The 20003-nt window shown below is 40.8% G+C and overlaps 1 protein-coding gene across 1 annotated transcript; it reads right to left on the bottom strand.

The window, feature by feature from the left end:
- Nucleotides 1–10951: 10951 nt before the first annotated feature.
- On the bottom strand, nt 10952–12696 carry LOC120295789. The gene is made up of 2 exons (XM_039317361.1): nt 12481–12696; nt 10952–12445 (listed from the first exon to the last, which is right to left on the bottom strand). The coding sequence occupies exons 1-2, from the start codon at nt 12694–12696 to the stop codon at nt 11141–11143; spliced, it is 1521 nt and encodes a 506-aa protein (XP_039173295.1). The 3' UTR covers nt 10952–11140.
- Nucleotides 12697–20003: the final 7307 nt, after the last annotated feature.

Below are 20003 nucleotides of genomic sequence, written 5' to 3'. Positions count from 1 at the left end.
CTTCCACAATCCACACCAAAGCAACGCAAAAGAAAACAAAAACAAAAAACAATCGAATCTTTTTGCGGGAAAAAAAGAAACTTTTCACGGCAAACGAGCACCCAGCAGCAGAAACTCCACCGCCACCACCACCACCACCACCACCACCCTCATTCCGGGTGGATTCCGCCCGACAATGGCGCGAGGAAACCACGGGAAAGAGACCGCGAGAGGGAGGTGAATCCGAGGCAGCGGTGGCCAGCGTCCCTTTCGAACGTTTGCATGCGGTTCTCTTTCCAAGAAATTCAAGAACGAGACATACGTGAAACTAAAGAACACGGGCAAGAAAGACAAGAAATGACCCGACAATATCCGTGAAAGCTACAAACAAGAACAAGAAGCGGGCGTGCTCCTCGTTCTTTTATGTTTCCTGGGAAGATTTCCTGTTTCTTTTTCCACCCCCTCCTCTGAATAATTTTCCTTTTTTTTTTTTTTATTTCAGGTCAAAGCCTCAAAATTCACGGCTCCTGAGAGAGATTTTGCGGGAGATTTGGTGAATGACAAAAATTATAATTAATTTTACTTGATTTTTTCTCTCTTCTTTTCTTTTCCTTTTCAATTTTGGTGGGGAAATAGAGAAATAAATATGACAACTCACTTTATCGCAATCTTAAAAAAGAGGAACAGAAATTTAGCTTAATCAGGGAGACTCTTTCCTCGTTTGAAGCCGACTCCAGTCCTATCGGTTTGATTTGGTTCGGTCTCCTGAGCATCGAATCCCTTTCCGTATCTTGGATTACTATTTGGGAAGGCTTACTAATTCTTAGCTTCTAGAGAAAATAAGAACTCGCTATTTTCTTTTCTATTATTAAACGTGCTATACTTGTCATAGAATAGTATGATCTCGACTTCATCTTGCCGTTTTATATTTCCCTACAGAATTGAGCGAATTATGTCGACTTTTAGTCGAGTTATCTTGACTTAACGACATTAACAGAAAATTCACAAAATCAATCATGTTGCTAAATTTACAGTAATCCCTATGGAATTAAATTTGTACGTGCTACTAAACAAATGGCATGCCATCAAGTTCTGCATATCCTTATAATTTAGAAATAATTAATTTTTTTAATTGGGGAAAATTTGGCAAAGATTCTTATTCCTTCTTCGTAGATTTATTGCATTTTTGGGAAGATAGTGTATGAGATACTAAAGAATCGACAAAATAAGGAATCATGCACACTTATCCTTTTTCTGTCTAGATTTAGAGACACCACATACAATAAATGTCACTTTATCTTTTTTTTTTTAAACGGAAAGTAAATTCCATATGAATTTTATTTCCATTTGTAATGCTAAAAATGAAATTGGGATTTGTTATTTAAAGAAATGAGATTTTACATCTTAAATTTTGAAAAGTATCTAACTATGAGTTCCAATAAAACGATAAGATGTGTTATCCGAGGCGGCTAGCAACTCCAAAGATTGGAAAAAGTCATCTCCCAAACAAGGACGTGCGGACCCCTCAAGTGCCTTAACTTTGCCCAAAAAGGACACTTAAGTGCCATAATTTACGAAAGGTACACTTAAGTGCCAAAATCGAGCTAAAGGGATCACTTGAGTGCCAATCCGGCCAAAATCCGGCCAAATTGCATACGTGGCATTTTCCGGCGATTTTCGGCGACTTCTTTTACCGATGTGGCAAATGTTTTTTTTTTTTTTAAAGGCGACGTGGACGACAAAACGACGTCGCCCATCCACATTGAGTGCGTTGAACTAAACGACATCGTTTAGGTCATTGTGCAATGACCTAAACGTCGTTCCTCCCGTTCGCATTGACGGTCGATCGAAGGCCTTTCTCTCCGTCGCCGTTCACGCCCGTAGCTGGTCATCGGCCGCCGTCTTCGCCGCCGCTGTTTGTTGCCGTCGCCACTCACCGCTCACCATCGTTGGTCGTCGTCACCACTGACCATCGTCGCTCATCTAGGTTCGATCCCTTCTCCCCCTCCCCTGTGATGAAATTAGGGCTTGATTATTTAATTAGGGCTCGATTATTTAATTAGGGCTCGATCGATTATTTAATTAGGGTTGGCTGACCTAACGCCGTTCCTCGCCGTCCGCGTTCACGGTAGATCACAGCCCTTCTCCGTCGCCGTTCACGCCTAGAGCTAGTCATCGGTCACCGTCGTCGCCGCCATTGTTGGTCGCCGTCGCCGCTCACCGCTCACCATCATCGGTTGCCGTCGTCGGTCGCCATTGTCGTCGTCCCGAGGTTTGGCTCATTCTCCCCCTCCCTATGATGAAATTAGGGCTCGATTATTTAATTAGGGTTCGCTCGATTATTTAATTAGGGCTCAATTATTTTATTACAGCTCGATGGAATTTGTGTTAATACACTTCAACTAAAACTTCCGACATTACACAAAGAAACCAGATTTCTCATTATTTTGGTGAATTTGTCTTTCAAGCTAATGTCGAGTATGTGATTGTTAGACAGTGATCTATGCATCTCCTTAAGAGCATCTTAGTAAAGCAGGTGACTAATGCCATTTTGAGAAAAAACTAAGTTCTTGAACCACCCGCTTGAGAGTATATAGGGTTCGCCTTGAACCACCCGTTTGTGATTTGTATAAGGTATGTCTTTAAACCACCCTGCTGTGATTGCTGTATAGGGTATGTTTATCAATTGAAAACCCTGCTGTGATTGTTGTATAGGGTATGTTTATCAATCCAAAATCTTGAATAAGAACATAATCCTGCTGTGATTTGATTAAGTTGATGTTATAGTATGATATGCTTTGATTTGCTTAAGTTAATGTACATTCTCTCACATCGCACGTTTAGTGCAAGAGACATGCTTGGGCTGTGATTCTTGTGGGGACCTCTGTTTTGTTTAATATTTTAAGGAAAAGGAAGGCAAATAATTAAAGTGCCAAACTCTTTTTGGCTTTTTTGGCTGTCATGTAGGGGCATATTTTCAGTGTGGGACCTCTATTTACTAAAGTCCATGAGAGTGGAGGGACTCGCATGTGCAATTGTCTAGTGGTCCCAAAACTAATGATTCTTTTTCTTGTTCTTAGTGCAGTAATGGCGCATGACAAGGATTATGTCGCTGTTATAGTTTGCTACAATGGGGAATTTGTGATTGGGGAGGATGAGTGGGAGTATGAGGGTGGAAATGAGGGCACCATCTTTGTGGATATAAAGAAAGCATCTTATATAGGATTTCTTAGGGATATAAACACTTATTTGCCTTGTAAAGTTCGAAGCTTTGCTGTATTGTATTCTCGGGAAAGACTTGGCCGAAGGTTTGAGATGCTTAGAAGATGATAATGGTCTTAGGATGTTCTATACCATTATCTTCATGGTGAAGAGGTAAAAATATTTGTTGAGTACAATAGTGAAAGTGAGGATGAAGATGATGATGGAGAGAGTGCCGAAGTAGGACAAGAAGGAGATGGTATTCAAGGTAGTACTGACGTTAGGGACGAAGGAGGGCAGGAAAGATATGATGAACATGAGAGAAGTGCAGATGCAGTTCACCAAAGTGATGATGACATAGGTGATGTCACAATCTCTGGATTAGATTGGGAAGTAGCTGAATCAACTGATGATGATGATGGAAGGTTGCTTGCTGAAAATTTTATAAGTGATGACTGACGACGAGAGCTTGTACAGTCAAGAATACAGCGAAGGGATTTTTTGACAGCTAAGTTTGCAGCTTTGCAAGTAGCCGAGGACGTTCCAAACAGACCGAAGGCCATACGGATCTTTGGTGCTTTCTTGGCGAGGAGACCGACTATGAAGAAAGCGTCGAGAATGCTACTTCGGGATGAGCTTGAAGAAGATGAAGGACCTATGCATAGAAGGAAAAGGAAAAGTAAGTTTCCTTCTTATGATCCATCTGTTGCCTCTCCCACTTTGTCGGTAGGCATGAAATTTCATGATGCTAAACAATTTAGGAAGCTATACTTGAAGATCTCCATTGCTGCACAAAGGAACATTGACTTCATTAGAAACACTAAGACCTTTGTAAGAGCTAGGTGTTCGCAGCAAAATTGTCCATGGAAGATCTATGGCGCATTTGTTAGGAAAACTGGATCTTTCCCATTAGAGCCTACGAAGAGGAACATACTTGTTCCATTAATTTTGAGAATAAAAGAGTAACAAGTGCATGGTTATCGAAGCACTTCTTTGAATTGATTAAGCTGATGCCTCAGATGAATAGTACTCAATTCAGGATGCTGGTGAAGGAGCAGGTAGGCATCAATATATCTAGAAATCAATGTAAAAGATCGAAGCAAAAGGTGATGAAGATACTCATTGGTCAATACAGCAGTGAATATGGACAGTTGTGGGACTATGCTTAGGAGTGTAGGCTGCAAAACACGGGAAGTAGAGTGTATCTCGAGGTCGTGGAGAGACCACTTCCCGATGTTGGGACGAAGTTTGATAAACTCTATGTTTGTTTCGATGCATGCAAACGAGGTTTTTATCCGGTTGTAGACGGATTATAGGATTGGATGGGTGTTTTTGAAGGGCTTATGCAAGGAGAATTACTCGGCTGCAATTGGAAGAGATGCAAACAACCAAATGTTTTCCGGCTTGGGTCAGGCTGTTGTGAAGGTAGAGAACAAGGACAATTGGTCCGGGTTCCTAAAAAATTTGATGACTCGATTTGGAGATAACAAATGGGGCAGGGTGGGCGTTCATGAGCGACCAACAAAAGGTAATGTTTGCTTTTATAAACTTTTAAGGTAATGTTTGCTTTTTGATATCAACATGTCATTTGTTTACTTTTTTTTTTTTATATTTTCAATTATTGCGTGGACTTGTTCCCGCAATAGCTATTTGTTGCCTTATGCTGAACATCGAATGTGTGCGCGACACATATACGCAAATTGGGCAAAGATCTATAAAGGGGACAAGTTGCAGTCGCAATTTTGGCAGCTAGCAAAGAGCACGAATATGGCTGACTTTAGGGTGGCCAAAGAAAAGATGCTTCAATTAACAAAGGATGGTTATGATGCACTGTTCCAAACAGACCCGAAGCATTGGTGTAGGGCGTTCTTCAGCGAGGAATTCAAGTGTGATAACATTGATAACAACATCTGCGAAGCATTCAATGGGAGGATAATACATGCTAGATGTAAACCAATTATCTCGATGCTTGAAGACATACGCGTTTGGTCATGACTCGGCTGCACGAGACAAAGAGATGACACCGCAAAGTGGACTAAGCAATATGGTCCTAGGATTGCTAAGAAATTGGATGACAACTTAGCAAGTAGGTATTGTCATCCCATTTGGAATGGGGATGAAGGATATGAGATAATGAAGGGTTCCGATAAGTATGTTGTCCATTTAGGTACGATGAAGTGTTCATGTAGAGCATGGCAACTCAGTGGAATTCCTTGTGCACATGCCATATGTGCAATTCAATTGAAGGGCCACAACACGAAGACTACCTTGATGATTGGTACAAGAAACAGAAATATCTTGCTTCGTATCAATTTATGTTGCAGCCAATTAGAAGTAGCAAGTTCTGGGAGCCAACGTAACGCGAAGCACCTCAACCTTTGCCACTAAAGAAGAGAATGGGAAGACCAAAGAAAAAAGGAAAATGACGGAGGGAGAGGACTCATGTCACCATAGGATGAATAGGACGGGTGTACGGTAAAGTGCTCTTTCGCCACATAGCAGGGCATAATATTAAGGGTTGTCAATTAAAAAGAAGCGGGAACAATTGAGGCCAACCGAAGGGCCTAGTGAAGGGACGGTTGGAGAAGGAGAAACAGAAAGGCGAAGTGACTCGACTGTTCTTCAATCGACGACAATAAACTTGATTAGTCATGACAATTGTGTTTATGTTGGTTTATGGTTTGTTATGAATATGTACATAGATATAAGTGACATATATGTAATGTTTTTGTCTTTGTCGTCACGGTGACACGTGAAGAATTGGCCGAAGCCCCTATTATACCGAAAATGAATGGCATGTTCAAAGAACCGAAGGTGAAAGACAGCCACTGCAGATTGGCTAAAACAACTAGAGGGCAGTTAAGTCGATGTTCTTCAGCAACGAGAGAAAAAATACCCGATCGGTTAAATGATTTGAGTTTACTTTTCATTTACGTTCTAATATTTATGATGTCCTTTGCCTTTTCTCGGAGTTCGAAGAAAACAAGCTAGAGCTCGGCCGCTAATAGAGGGCCCAAGCGAAGGGCCACCACAAGATCCATCACCAAGATCATCACAAAGGCCGCTAGAAGGGTCATCACAAGGGCCACCACCAAAGCCTACCGAAGGTGTAACTAGAAAAACAACCAGAAGAAAGCCAAAGCCAAATCAAGAGCCACCTGTAAGAAGGCCATCTACAAGACGCCTAGCTGAAGAATTGGCCGAAGAAGCCCCTTCTGTAGCTGAACAGCCACAAGAGCCGAAAAAAAATCACATGCGAGAAGAAGAGGCAACCAATCACAAGTACCTCAAAGTGATGCTCCCCTTCGAACAAGAGGGGCTCTTGGGAAGAGGCTTAAACAATATGGTTATGGCCTTTATACAGATGACCGTTCTGGAACTGTTATTCTTAATGTAAGTTTTATAGGCTGCATTTAATTTAATTTATAGTGCAAACTTTTGTTGATAATTGAGTTTTCTTTTTGAAGCTCCGGGAGAAGTTCGGAGATTCTTATCTCTCAAGGCCGAACTCAAGAATCAACGGCTGCACCAACAAAGAAGAAGACATTGCTGCGCCAACAAGAAAGAAGAGTAAGAAGAACCCGTTGCGGGTCCATCCGAATCGGATTGAGCCTACAACGAGTTGCAGCTCTTCGAATCGGTTCGGCCTAGGACAATTGCAGCTCCATCGACTCAACGCATCCCAAGACAAACCAAGAAGAAGTCTCACGTCCAGTTAGAAAAAGTGCAAGGATTATGAATCAGTGCGAAGTCCATCAAAACGAGCACGAACAGGAGGCATTGTGCATATTGATGATTGATGAAATGGGATGTGATATGGTTTGTGGGGCTGATGAGTCGATTGTAAACATCTTAGGGATGTTTTTTTTTTTTTTTTTTTTTATAATACTTTGTCATTGAGTTAGTTGAGTTTGTGAGTACTCATTTGTCATTGACTTTGTGAGACAGATGTTCAAAATCAATGGAACAACCGTTGTTGCTTATCATTTTTGGCATGCCTGTTTCTTTTTTCTTTTTCTTTTTTTTGTTTTTTCTTTTACTTATTGCTACTTCGGTGGTGGATATATGACGGTGGTAGGGTGCTCGTGTGGCTGGTGGTGGTTGCTGGTGAAAAGCCCGGTGGTAGTGGGTTGGGTTGGAGGTTTTGCCGCACTTTGGTGCAAGATGTATGTGCAATATGCACGGCTTGCACAGTAGTGCTTGTCTGCAAGTCGGTGTAAGAACAACTTATGCAAGCAACATACCACCAGCATAGTGGTGGTGGTGGTGGCTCAAGTGGATGCTTGGGATGCCAGTGGTGATGATGGTGGAGATGGTGGCCGGTGGTGGGCGGTGGTGGCTGGTAGTAGCCGATGTGTACAAAAAAAAATGCCACTTAACCGATCACATTCTAAAAAACCTAGCACTTAAGTGTTCACTTTTAATAACAAGTGGCACTTAAGTGATCCTTTAATAATAACTTGACACTTAAATGACTCTTTGTCTATCACGACCGGCACTTAAGTGATCACTAGATACAACTTATAGTACTCGAATAATCACTCGTGTTTATTCTATGTATATGGTTTGCAGCAAAATAGAGAAGTGCTGGTTTACACATTTTCTTTGGTTTACATTCAATTCAAGTAAAATAGTCACCACAACACATCGACATAATATACATTCCATCATCATTGATTTATATTTGAGAATAAGCAAAAACTCTCGAAATCATTCATTCATTCATTCAAAACAAGTACATTTCCCCACACATTTACAACTATGGCGGTTGGAGAAACTTCTGTTCATCTTCCGAGTCCATTACATTTCATCATAAAGTAGGATAGCCAAAGAAACAATAACACAATAAACGCTTGGTAACACTTCCGTTCAATTTTCATTTTTTGCAACTTCGTTCTTCAAATGGTTAACAGAAGATGCTTGAGCTTGAGCTTGCATTGAGTCAACATCGTCCAAGTCGTCCACAAGCGTAGATGGAGGTTGATGACATCCATCAAGTAGGTCCAATATCACCCTGTGTGGCTCGGTGAGAGAATTTCGCATCGACCCATTTGAAGTATTTGCACTTCGAGCCTTCTCGTATCGGGCACATCCATAGAATCTTCTCCCGGGATTCGTTTGAGTCCACGATGTTCTTCTTGGACTTGGAAACCCACGAGAATCGAAATGCTCGCCTTCTCCTTCGCTTCGACGAGAGAAATTTGAGCCGTGCTGAAAGTCTTGCTCTCCATTTCCAATATTCGGTGGTAGAATTTGGGGCAAATCGAATTAGGATGCGGGATTAGGGCTCCAGCGCTTCAATAGCATTTTACCCGATTTAGGGTTTTAGATTTAGGGCAAATGGGGAAGACGACGGCGTTTTCGCTGATTTAAGGGGTCTATTTTGGGCGAACACCGTAACGACGTCGTTTGGGGTTAATTTGGTGACTCGCTCTCCGCGAGACACATCGGCGAGAGATATTAATATTTTAATGCCACGTATGATTTCCGGCCAACTTCGCCGGAGATGGCACTCAGTGTCCCACTTTTCTTAAAATGTGGCACTTAAGTGTACCTTTCGTAAGTTATGGCACTTAAGTGTCCCTTTGGGCAAAGTTATGGCACTTGAAGCGTTCTTTTGCCCCCAAACAAGTGTCAAGCAGGAATTGGAAAATGAGAACTAGGAGCAGGTATGTGGATTGGGTAATTGACCTTTAATTAATTTATAGTAGGGGATTAAGTCTTTTGGACTTGAATTACGAGAGACTCAAGCAAATTAAATATGATTCATTATTTCATCATGCAATTGGTCATCATCTAACATGATTATTAGCACTTGTCGGCGCTGCCTAATTCAATCATTTACCAAGTCAATCATGAGTTCATTCAAAGGTCATTGTTATCACCAACCTTCTTGCACTCTATAGTACCTCACCGATGTCGTTAAGATCACTGTAATTTCAAGATTATATTCACCGAACCTTTGTTATTCTACTATACTGATATCTTTCAGATCCAATTTAGAATTTAGATAGCACAACATTAATGAGGAAAAAAGAAATTTGACTGAGTCAATCGCTCAGAGCTTACTTGTCCATTTGCCTATCAAGGCTAAAAATTCCTCGCAAGGTTTAGAATATGATTTACCAATCTAAATTGCGTCTTGCATTGGGACTTCAGCTTTCTGATCTTCCAAAGTGCCAATAATTGACTTAGTTGCAATAGGGCGAAACACATTCAGTGCATCTAATTGGATCAAAGCCACACTTGCCAAAGCAATAGGCTGAGCCATCGACTCTACGTCATCAAGAGTGAAAATCGTCGCATAAGATCATTCATGATCAGTGAAGGAGGAAAATCCTTAAATCCACCTAAAATTAGGTTCGATGGATCTACCAGGTTTGGGCAGGTCCTGGAAATGGTCACCTCTCGTGCAAGCCAATCTATGCCCTAAATAGTACTCAAAGTCGCTTGGTTTGGGTAAAACCTCAAGGGTCTAAAATCATCACCCGAACCTGTCCATCGGGGGGAAATCAGGCCGTCGAGGCCCGTGATCGAAGATCCTTCGCGGCTGAGCAGGGAAGCTTACTTGTGGAATGCATCCTGAATTCTGGTCGGCAAACTCACTCCAGAGCCTCCTTGGTGATGTTTGTTGTCGGGAACATACCGAAAGAAACTTCTCTAAGCTTCAACCCAACTGTTCACAAAAGACCCAATTAAAATATGAGAAACTGACCAAATCAGATAGTACACTGTTGCCCTGAAGATACCAATCCGACTTGCACCTATGCGAAAAAGCAAAAAATGTGTTATTCACGAGTGTCTCGAGATGCTTATTGAACATGCTTAACAAGGAAAGATCTAAGTATTGATTCTGCACATATTGGTACAGTCGATGCATTAAGAATTACGACATTGCTTTAGTTGGTTGCTTCTTGAGGCACTTTCCGACAAAAGTCCATAGGAGAAAATATTGATGAACCCCTCCATGGCAAAAGAGGCTGCAAAATGGGCCCCTCGAAAGAGCAAAGGATGGGAAACTGCAGGCCAACCGGAATAACAGATTACATCGCAATCAATGGAAAAGAGGAATACAGCATGACATGACAGACAGCGGGACATACCAGAGATGCCCTTAACTCTCAGGCAAGACAAGCCAAAAGAGCCCCGCCCCTCTGGAGTCTGTACTTTCATCAAGTTAGTACATATAATGAATTCAACCCAGACCGTCAGATTTGACGAGACTCGCCATCTTGTATGGTACAGATCCCAATTTAGCATACGCCCGACATTAATATGATAATTTCTAGTGCCCTCCACTTTTGACAAAACAGCACAACCATACTTTTTGAATGCCCAGCTTCCTCGTGTATCGGCCAGTTGGGCTAGGGCCCTCCATGCCCTTAAATGTCCAAAACTCAACCAAACCTAAAAACCTCAAGCTTAGAGAGAGAGAGAGAGGGGGGAAACTTGGTCCTCAACGGCTACTTGCAATTAGCAGCAAACGTGATGAGCTAATGGCAACTAAAGGTTGAGGGGGAAAGGGGAAGGATAATATTTCACTGTTTTATCCTAAAGAATGAACACGACTACCCACTCCCACATGTGGTCCTCAATTCGCGAAAAGGACATAAAGCAAATACGGTAAGTGGCAACGAATCCATGGAACCAAGCTTCTAAGGCAAGGTAGCAACAGCTAAAGCCACAGAATCTGTATGCCTAACCAGTTCACAAGCTGAAGGAGAAGCTGCGAAATGAACAGGACGAGTGCCACATTCGATTCGATCGCAAGAGGAGAAAACCATCAATTCGTCGTGTTTCATTCGAGGTATTTCACTACAGGACTTCATACAATGAGTAATATCCAGGACAAAAAGCCTAAACTGAAGCAGTACAATGTAACAGTAAGAGGAGAAACACAGCATCAAAAGAGAACACATGGTGAGCATTGGCAATGATGTTGCTTGTTTCCAAAGAGTTACTACCACCATTGATGAACAAGAACTCCACTCTGTCTCAGGGATGTGAAGAGATCCAGGCATTGCCCATACGTTTTCTCGTACTTGGAGCTTCTCTCGCCGGGACAGCATCTCTGCCATCTGTTGTAATGGCACTCGAGAAACAGTTCGTCGATCAAACAGATTGCCCCAGTCTCGATCAGCCTCGGGATCAAATCAAACTCTGTCCCCTCCACATCCATCTTCATCACCACGAAATCCTTCTCCGAAACAGTGTTCTTCAACCATTCCGCGAAATCGAATCCCTGGATCTTAGCCACCTCTCCATTGCTCGAGGACTGAACCGGCTGAATCCTGCCCATCCCTCTACCTTTGTCCTCGGATTTCTGACCCGGGTCTCGGTTTATTTCGAAGGACAGAGTCTCATTCTTCACCCAAGCAGCATACGGCAGCAAAGTGACATGCTTTTTCGACTTGTATTCCGCATAGAAATGCTCATCGGCCTCAATAGCATACACTTCGAAGGTCTTGTTCTGTTTCGGGTATTGCTTTCTAAACCAACTGACTATACTAGAGCCGTAACCCCGAGCTCCGACATCTACATAAACATACCTATTCCTGAAACTGATATCGACCATGGACGGCAGATACTTTATGTTCTTGATATTCCTCTTCAGTGTAATCCATGGCTTCAATGGCTCCTCTACAATCAATGGCTCGGCGTCCCGGATCAATTTCCGCCTACTATCCGAGACCGAACACTTATTCACAGAATCGCCACCTGAATTCTTCACTGGGTGGCTAAGAATGCTAAAATCGCTAACTTTCTTCAGAACAATCTCACGTATCTTAGGCAATGAAGTATCAAAACCGGCCAAATCACGCGATCTCACTAGCCGGCAGCAATTGAACAAATCAATGAACGAATCGAAACTGTACGTATCGTTAGCCCTCACATGGAAAACCGCATACCCTTCGGGCTTCAGCGTCCGGGAGATCTCGGCGGCGGCGTCCAGCGGCCGCGGCACCCCGTCGAACCGCCCCCCGCCGGCGAACACGAAGTCGAAGGCGCCGTCCCGGAACGGCAGCCGGTGCGGCCGGCCGGAGATCACCAGCGGCCGGGCGGCCTTCCTCGAGACCCCGATCGCGTCCGCCACGCCGATCTCCTTCCAGGGCGAGCACGTCCTGCCCGCTCCCGGACTCGACGCACAGGGCCGCGGCGCCGCGGCGGAACCCTCCGACGCCAAATCCCGGAACGCGGCGCCGTAGAACCGGACAGCCGAGGTCCAATCCTCCCGCCGCTGCCGCCGGCGATGCGGCGCGGGGGACTGGCGGCGGCGGACCGGACGGCGTTGGCGTTGGCGTTGGCGGCGGAGGCAGCGGAGACGGCGGAGGCGGAGATGACGAGGTTGAGGTCGTCGGGGGAGAGGAAGCAGAAGTCGGCGAGGCGGCAGGACTCGCCGGCGGTGGTGACGACGTAGGCGAAGCGGAGGAGGAAGAGGAGGACGCCGGCGAGGAGGGCACGGACGAGGACGCTCCTGACGGAGGGGGAGCCGGGCTTGGCCGGGAGCGGCTCCATCTCGGGTACGTAATTCACGTATTAATATACAAAAAACAAAAGAAAAAAAAAAAAAGGAAAGGAAATCAGCCGGCGAGATTGGCAGAGAGAGGTGGGGCAGCAGGCGGCGGGGGAGGGGATTTAGCGGGAGCAGAAGCGGGCGGAGGTGTGGTTGGCGCCGACGAGAGGGGGCGGCGGAGGCGGCGGAGGGCGGCGGAGGGGGAGAGGGGCGAATCGGGAAGGCATGGTTTTTTTTTTTTTTTTTTTTTTATGGCAAGAGGGGAGATTATGGCGTGGTGGACATTGCAGAGCGCGAGGTTCTAGAGAGAGAAAGCGGTAGAGATAGAGAGAGAGAGAGTGGTGGTTTTTGGAGTCGTGCATGGTGGAGGGGGAGGTGGGGGGAGATTAAGAGGAGGTTGACGCGGCGGTAACCGGGTGACCGGGCTGGCCGGTCATACGCGGGGAATACCGAGTGGAATTTTTGGTGGTGGGCGAGAGAGACATGATGTCAAGCGCGTCGTTTTAATTATGATTTCTTGGGAAAAAGAATTTTGCAATTGGGTCGTCGTTGTTATAATTAAGGATTGGGGCAAACCGCACAAAGTGTCCCTAAATTTTAGCCCGATGCATAATTTGACGTACAATTTGATCTCTGAATTTTAATTTATCCGATACAGATTTTAGACTTTCGACACGCGCATTGATATAGCCCTCAAACTATATGAAAATATTATTAATTTAAGCTCACAGAACAAAATTGTGAGTTTTTATTTATTGAAGGATTAAATTCAACGTGTATCAAATGTCTGGGAGCCACATCGCATAATGAACTAAAGTTTAATAATTACATTAAATAAATTGAAAGTTCAAGAAATGTATTGCAAATTTAGCCAAAATTGGGAGACCAATTGTGTCATTTTCTCTTAGAAGTTCATCATTGGTGCATAAGAAACTTACACAAACTCGAACTGGTTAGGATTCAGATTTGGGTTTCGTCCAATGCTCCCGAAGGTCAATTTAGTAGACACTTTGATCACGGCAAACGATCTGAAATCCACGATTATTATTAGATCAAATGATGGTTCAAACTCCATGAGATTTCATGGGCTAAGGCCTATTTGGGCAAATCGAACCCTTCTGAGCGGCAACGAAGCGGCTCGGCCATATGGGACCCAAGGAAGAGCCGTGGCCGGTGGTGATTCCGGCGGGAGGTAGGCGCCAGGCGGGTCGGATTTATTGCGTCCGCCGAAAGGGCCAAAAAAGCCAAAAAGGGCCTATCTGGATACGACCGTTTACGTTGGCGGCAACGAACCACCAAATTTTTTAATGCCATTTTCTGTCCGCCAACTGTCCCATGCACAAAGAATTTTTCTCTTTATTATTATATTATTATTATCGTTTTTTTTTTCCATTATTAATAATAGGGGTCCACTGATTTTCTCATTTGGGGCAATTTTCTTTTTTAAAAATAAATATATTCTTTCTTCTGTTCTGTTCCATTCTGTTCTCTTCTCCTTCTCTTTTCTTGTTTTGGGATGATTAGAATCTGACGCTCCCGATCTTGTCATCGTCATCTCATGATAAGACTATCAAAGTACAATAAAAGAAAAAAGTTGGAATCAGATGTCAGATGGATTCATCCTTGCCTCATCCCTTTTCCATTTTTGTTTTTTCCCTTTTTTGCTGAATATTGAGAACGAAAGTTATCGATTAGGATTATTTACCTTTTTACCAAAAAAAAAAAAGTTATCGATTAGGATTCCGTAAATATTCCATCCTAATGGTGAAGATTTCAAACCGAATGAATTTTTCTTTTTTAAAATTGGACTCAAGCTAATTCACAGTACACCATGTACTGAAGTTCATTTGATTATTTGTGTATAATGTCAACTTGCCGTGGAATTACATCGATAGCCTCAACTTGTCTTTTAATTTATTTGTGAGATTATGATTTAAAGTAATGATAGTCTCACTTGATAATATTTTTTCATTGTGAAATTTTGAAAGGTTTCACATCTCATCTAATCCACTTTTAAAGTATGTTGAGATTCAAATCCCATCTAAAAATATAATAAATTTCATAAATTTAGATAATAAAAAATATGACCGACCCAATTCCCTATCCAATATATTTAATACGGATTTCAAAGCGAATGAAATTTTTATAATATTCCATTCTAATGGTAAGAAGTCAAAACGAATGATTTTCTTTCTTTTTCGATGATTGGATTTAATTACTAATTTAAGATATGCATTTACCGAAGTACATTTGATTATTCATGTGGATGCCAAGCAGTTGTGGAATTTTAGTATAGCCTTAACTTATCTTTCAATTCATATGTGAAATTATGATTTAAAATAGCAACCGTCTCACTTGGTAATATTTTCTTTTAGTGTTTCGTTTTGTCATTGTGAAATTTCAAAAGTTTGATCAGGTTGGCATTGAGATAAGTGCGATTATGAATTCCATCTAATTCACATCTTCCTTTAAAAAAAAAAAATTGTCTAATCCACTTTTAAAGTATATCGAGATTCAAATCCCATCTACAAATATAATAAATTTCATAAATTTACATAATGAAAAAATGTGTGACCCAATTCCCTATCCGATATATTTGTTCACCAAGAGGGACTTTTATCTACCTCTTCAGCGATACTCTTATCTATCGGGGCACGTTTGAAAAGTTTGATCGTGTGGTTAAAACTTTAACATTTCAAAATATCCAGTGCGCTTAATATAAAGCTAGATCTTATTGGCTTGTTGATAAAACTGAAAAAGTTAGTGCTCAAAGTTTAAGTCATAAGTTATAATTGTTGATAATCTTAAATGCTGAAAATTGAAATTGAAAAAGTTTTTTGCTATTGAACGAAAATTGGTCAATAATAACGATTAATTTCTTCCAAATGGTACAATTGGGGAGATTCTAATTGCTATTGGGTGTGTTTATCTTGAAAGTTTTCATGATAAAGGAATATATGTTTTTGGAAATCATTTTTAAAAAAATATATATTCCCCTTTTCAATTTATGAAATTCATTTTCCTAATTTTAAACATGTATATGTTTTTTTTTTCTTGCAATTGGTTTTCATTATTTCATAAAACCAAACACATAAAAGTCCAGCAAATAAATTTGTGAAAATTCTTCCACTCAAACAAATATGCTCTAAGTAACTAATTCACTACTAATCAGATTGAGTGGATTTTTTAGCATAAAATTGAATTATTAAGCAAGTCAAAAGTATAATTATTTTTTTAACTTGTAACACAAGTACAATTTTATTCTAAAACTCTCAAATAGTGCGCAACAAAGTTATAAATTTTGTCAAAAAGTGCAACTAAATCTAAAGTAACATATTTTATCATCTTGGTTTGGAAACAAGTGAGACCACTTGCCCTTGCCTATAGCTATAGCTGGTTTGGAGACACCATTATAGTTAAAAAAAAAAAAAATTATATATAACAAGTTCACAAGAAATTACTGATCAATTTCTAATGCATGTAATCCTATTGGTGTGTCGTCGAAACACATCCTAAGTCATATTACTATATTCTAATACTCTTCCTCGGTTCAATCAATCGAGGTGCGATTTCTGCTTCGGAATCTTATTACCAGTATATATAATCTCTTGAGATCGCATCTGCCTGTACAAATTAAATGACCATCAACGCCCTATTTTTAAATATGTGAGATGCCGTAGGATCTACACATTTTGGTCATCGTTGTACTTTCGCAGCTGTGGATCCAACTAAAGTACATTGTCAACTCAAAAAAAAAAGAAAAAGAAATAAAAACCCTAACTAGGTACAGTAGATATTAAATGCAAGTAACCTTGCTCGCATATCTATGGATCAGATATACTTCTTGATAATTGTATTATAATCTTTATGATTGTTATTGTTATTATTATTATTTATTGGAGTGGTAAGTTGACGTATTGCCGAGGGACAATTTTCTCGGATCTGTGACCTCGACCCGTGCAAAAAGTCTCGGCAATCGCGGGAGAATGATGCCCAGTTCCACAACCACGCATGCCGCCGCGAGAACCGCCGGACTCGACGGCTGCTTTAATTTGAGCCCCTGCTTTTGCCCCCCATTTTCCTTCAAGATCCGGTGGAGCTGTTAGCTCGGCGTTTCGTGATTGATTGACTGGCCGGGCGGGCAGGCGGGCCGGGGGGCGAATGTTGTGGAATTTCATGAGCTCTAAGAAAAATTTAGAGCTTGTAATTTTAATGTCGTGTCTTTGTTGGTGGGTGAATCATAAGTTAAGATGTCACGTCATCTAAGTGTAAAATTAAGGAATTACATGCATTATAAGTAATGAAATTTATTGAGAAAATGTAATTGAGTTTGAAAACTTTTAAAAAGTTACAACTGAATTCTAAAACTTATTAAATTGATGCAATCAAATCATTTGTTAATAGATATTGATGTGGCCTGTTTTTAATTAATTTTTTCTCTCTTACTTGCCATCCTCCGCCGTGCTAAAAGTTAATTAAAGCACTAAAAGTGATGTCGATTTGGTCCAAATCCTAATTCTCTTTACACCAAAATCTCACTTAAATTAGGTTAAAAAAGTTCAAATTTTTTAAAGAAAAAAATACAAAATATAAAACTAGAAAAAAAAAAATTACAAGCAAGAAAGGAGGTCGCTGCCTCGTCATAGGAAAGGACTGGCGAGGCATAGGTGATGCCAGGTGGCACTGACAATGCCCTCACGTGTATCTAGTGATGGTCACTGGCCATAGACAACGCACCACCAATCTTTCCGATGATGGCAATAACCCAAAGGAAGAGGGCATTTTTTTTTTGTTGGGGGAAGCCTTTATTTTTTAAACCTCATTTAATTAAGTTTTTTGTAAAAAAGAGGATTTGTACTAAAACAACGTCGTTTAGTGTTTAATTTAACAATAATGCCATCCGGGATGCCACATATGAGAAAGAAAGTAGTGAAGAAACTGCATTGATATTTTCGTTATTCTGAATGAAGTTATAATGGAAAGGCTTAATTTGACCAAATTAATAAGTTTTACAACTTAATTGTACTATATTAAAGTTTTAATATTTAAATGCATTTTCCCGGCAATGGCAAAATTTAGGACCTGTAGTGCCCTAAAATTTAATGCGGGTTACTTTCATAGTTGTATTCACCGATCAAAAGATTAGTTAGAGGAAGTTTTCTACAATTAGGAATGAGGGGAAATATAACCTTGAAAATTCTATCCTAATGTGGTCTCAGTTAGTCTATCACTAGATTTGAAATTAAATACAGGATTTCACATTGAATTTGATGGGCAATCGACTAAATTAATTTCTTCAAGCCATAGACAAACCAAATCGAACAACAAATCATATAATATAATTTTCGTATTATCGAGGCGATTAGAATCAGTACAATCTTTGTATAGTTCCATTGTATTGCATGTGTCCTCAATTGGAACATCAATCAAACAGCTTAAACCTCTTAATCATATCTCCAATTGATAACCCAAATGCAATTACATGGAGACAAAATCGCTTAATTTTTATATTTCGAACCTTCGTTACGATGTCTAATCTACATGTTGCTTGGCAGGTCGTGGCGTAAAATCGAGATGATAAAAAGAGAGCCAGAAGATAGATGTGACTTCACATGGAAATTATATGAACACCAAGTCCTGCGTCACACGTTAGTTAGGCGTGGGCTGGGCAACATTATGACAGGAGGGTGGCAACGATGCAGCATCGGTCCTTTTGCTATCTCCTAGGTTGGCCCATTCAATGTGGTGGCCTAACCAGTGAAAAATTATCTTCAGAGCTAGAGATATGTTGTCCAAATTGGAAAGATAGGCCATTAATTACTAAAAGAATGATACTATATATGAGACCGGTCCGAGATAAATGCAACGAGCATGGCGATCGATCGATACGTATGCACGGAATAATGACCTAAAATCGAAATATTTAATGTCTTCGACGCACAAGTTAGCTGGGAAAGAAAGTCAATTCGGGTTGGGTGCTTGAAAGTCAATTTGCCTATGACTCGGCTCCAAATTCACACTCGTTTAGATTTCGAAGAAAATAAATGATTTGAAAATATTTTCCAAAAAATGATAATTTATATCTCCTATAAAAATGTGTGCATGAAAAGACATACATTATTATTGATAATGATAACATTTTTCATATGCTAATTATCTGAAGCAATATATATGATTATTTTAAGGAAAATATTTTTCAAATCATTCATTATCCAGAAAAAAATACTATAAAGTTGTAGCCCATATATGTGATGATGACTGGATGTGGAACTCTCCAGCCTTGTTACCGAGTGGCATAGAATGGTGGGGAGGTCATCACACACGGCTTTGCTGTTCTAGATAGATTGCAGAACATTGGAGAGGCTTAAGAAGCTGGGTTTCTGTTGATGGAGACTAGGTCGCACCCGAATCCAGGCTGCCTTTGTTCGTCGATCGCCGCTTCTCTAAATTGGTACGGAAGTCCTTGTTACCGACTCGTGGTTATTCTCGATCAACCCGCGGTCGGTATGTCGAGCTGCCCTGGATTCTGCAGAACTCGAAGGGGAAGTCTTTTCCTGGAACTCTTATAAAGCTTCGTCTTTCAAGGGTACAGTACAATCTATTTTTGTGTAGAAACCTGGAAATGGTTCCTCCTCAACCCCAGCATGTTGCGAAGACGAAAGAGCTCGATTTCGGAGTAGAGATCGCTCAGTTGATTCTTGACGGGAAGCTGATAATATCTGATGCTGATAAGCAAGGACTGGGAATGGTTGGTATTGTGCTTTTGTTGGCTTTCCTTCGGCTCATTGGGATATGCTTGTATGGTCGTTTTAGTTTTTGGGGGCTGGTTGTAGGTAGGCCTGTTAAATGAATGGATCGGGTCGGATTGAGTTTGGGTTAAGTCATAAATAATCAATCAAATTGACATGCTAACATGTTTATGACGATTATTAGTAATGTAAATTTATTGATCTATACGTCGATGCGGCCAACTCATATTTATTTCAACTCATATTGTAAAAATTTTTATATTTAACCAAATCTAGAAAAATTTGTTTCTTATAATTTTAAAAATAACAATATTAAAACACTTCCATACAATTACAAAAATTAATGGATAACTTTTTTTTTTTCAATTGAGGCTTCATGTATTTCATGAAAAACATGGTATTTTGAAAATGATAATATTTTCCAATGTTTGGTTGAAACTTAAAATAAAATAAAATAAAATTCTGTTTAGCATAGAAAATCCCCAAATTGATTTTCTGTACTCCTCTTAAGTATTTTTATTTTATTTTTATTTATTTAAAAATAAATTTTTAATTATGTT

The sequence above is a fragment of the Eucalyptus grandis genome, chromosome 1 (assembly GCF_016545825.1).
Source record: "Eucalyptus grandis isolate ANBG69807.140 chromosome 1, ASM1654582v1, whole genome shotgun sequence".
Classification (NCBI taxonomy): domain Eukaryota; kingdom Viridiplantae; phylum Streptophyta; class Magnoliopsida; order Myrtales; family Myrtaceae; genus Eucalyptus; species Eucalyptus grandis.
Note: the sequence above shows the minus strand (reverse complement) of the source record. Positions and strands in the feature narration are given on the sequence as shown.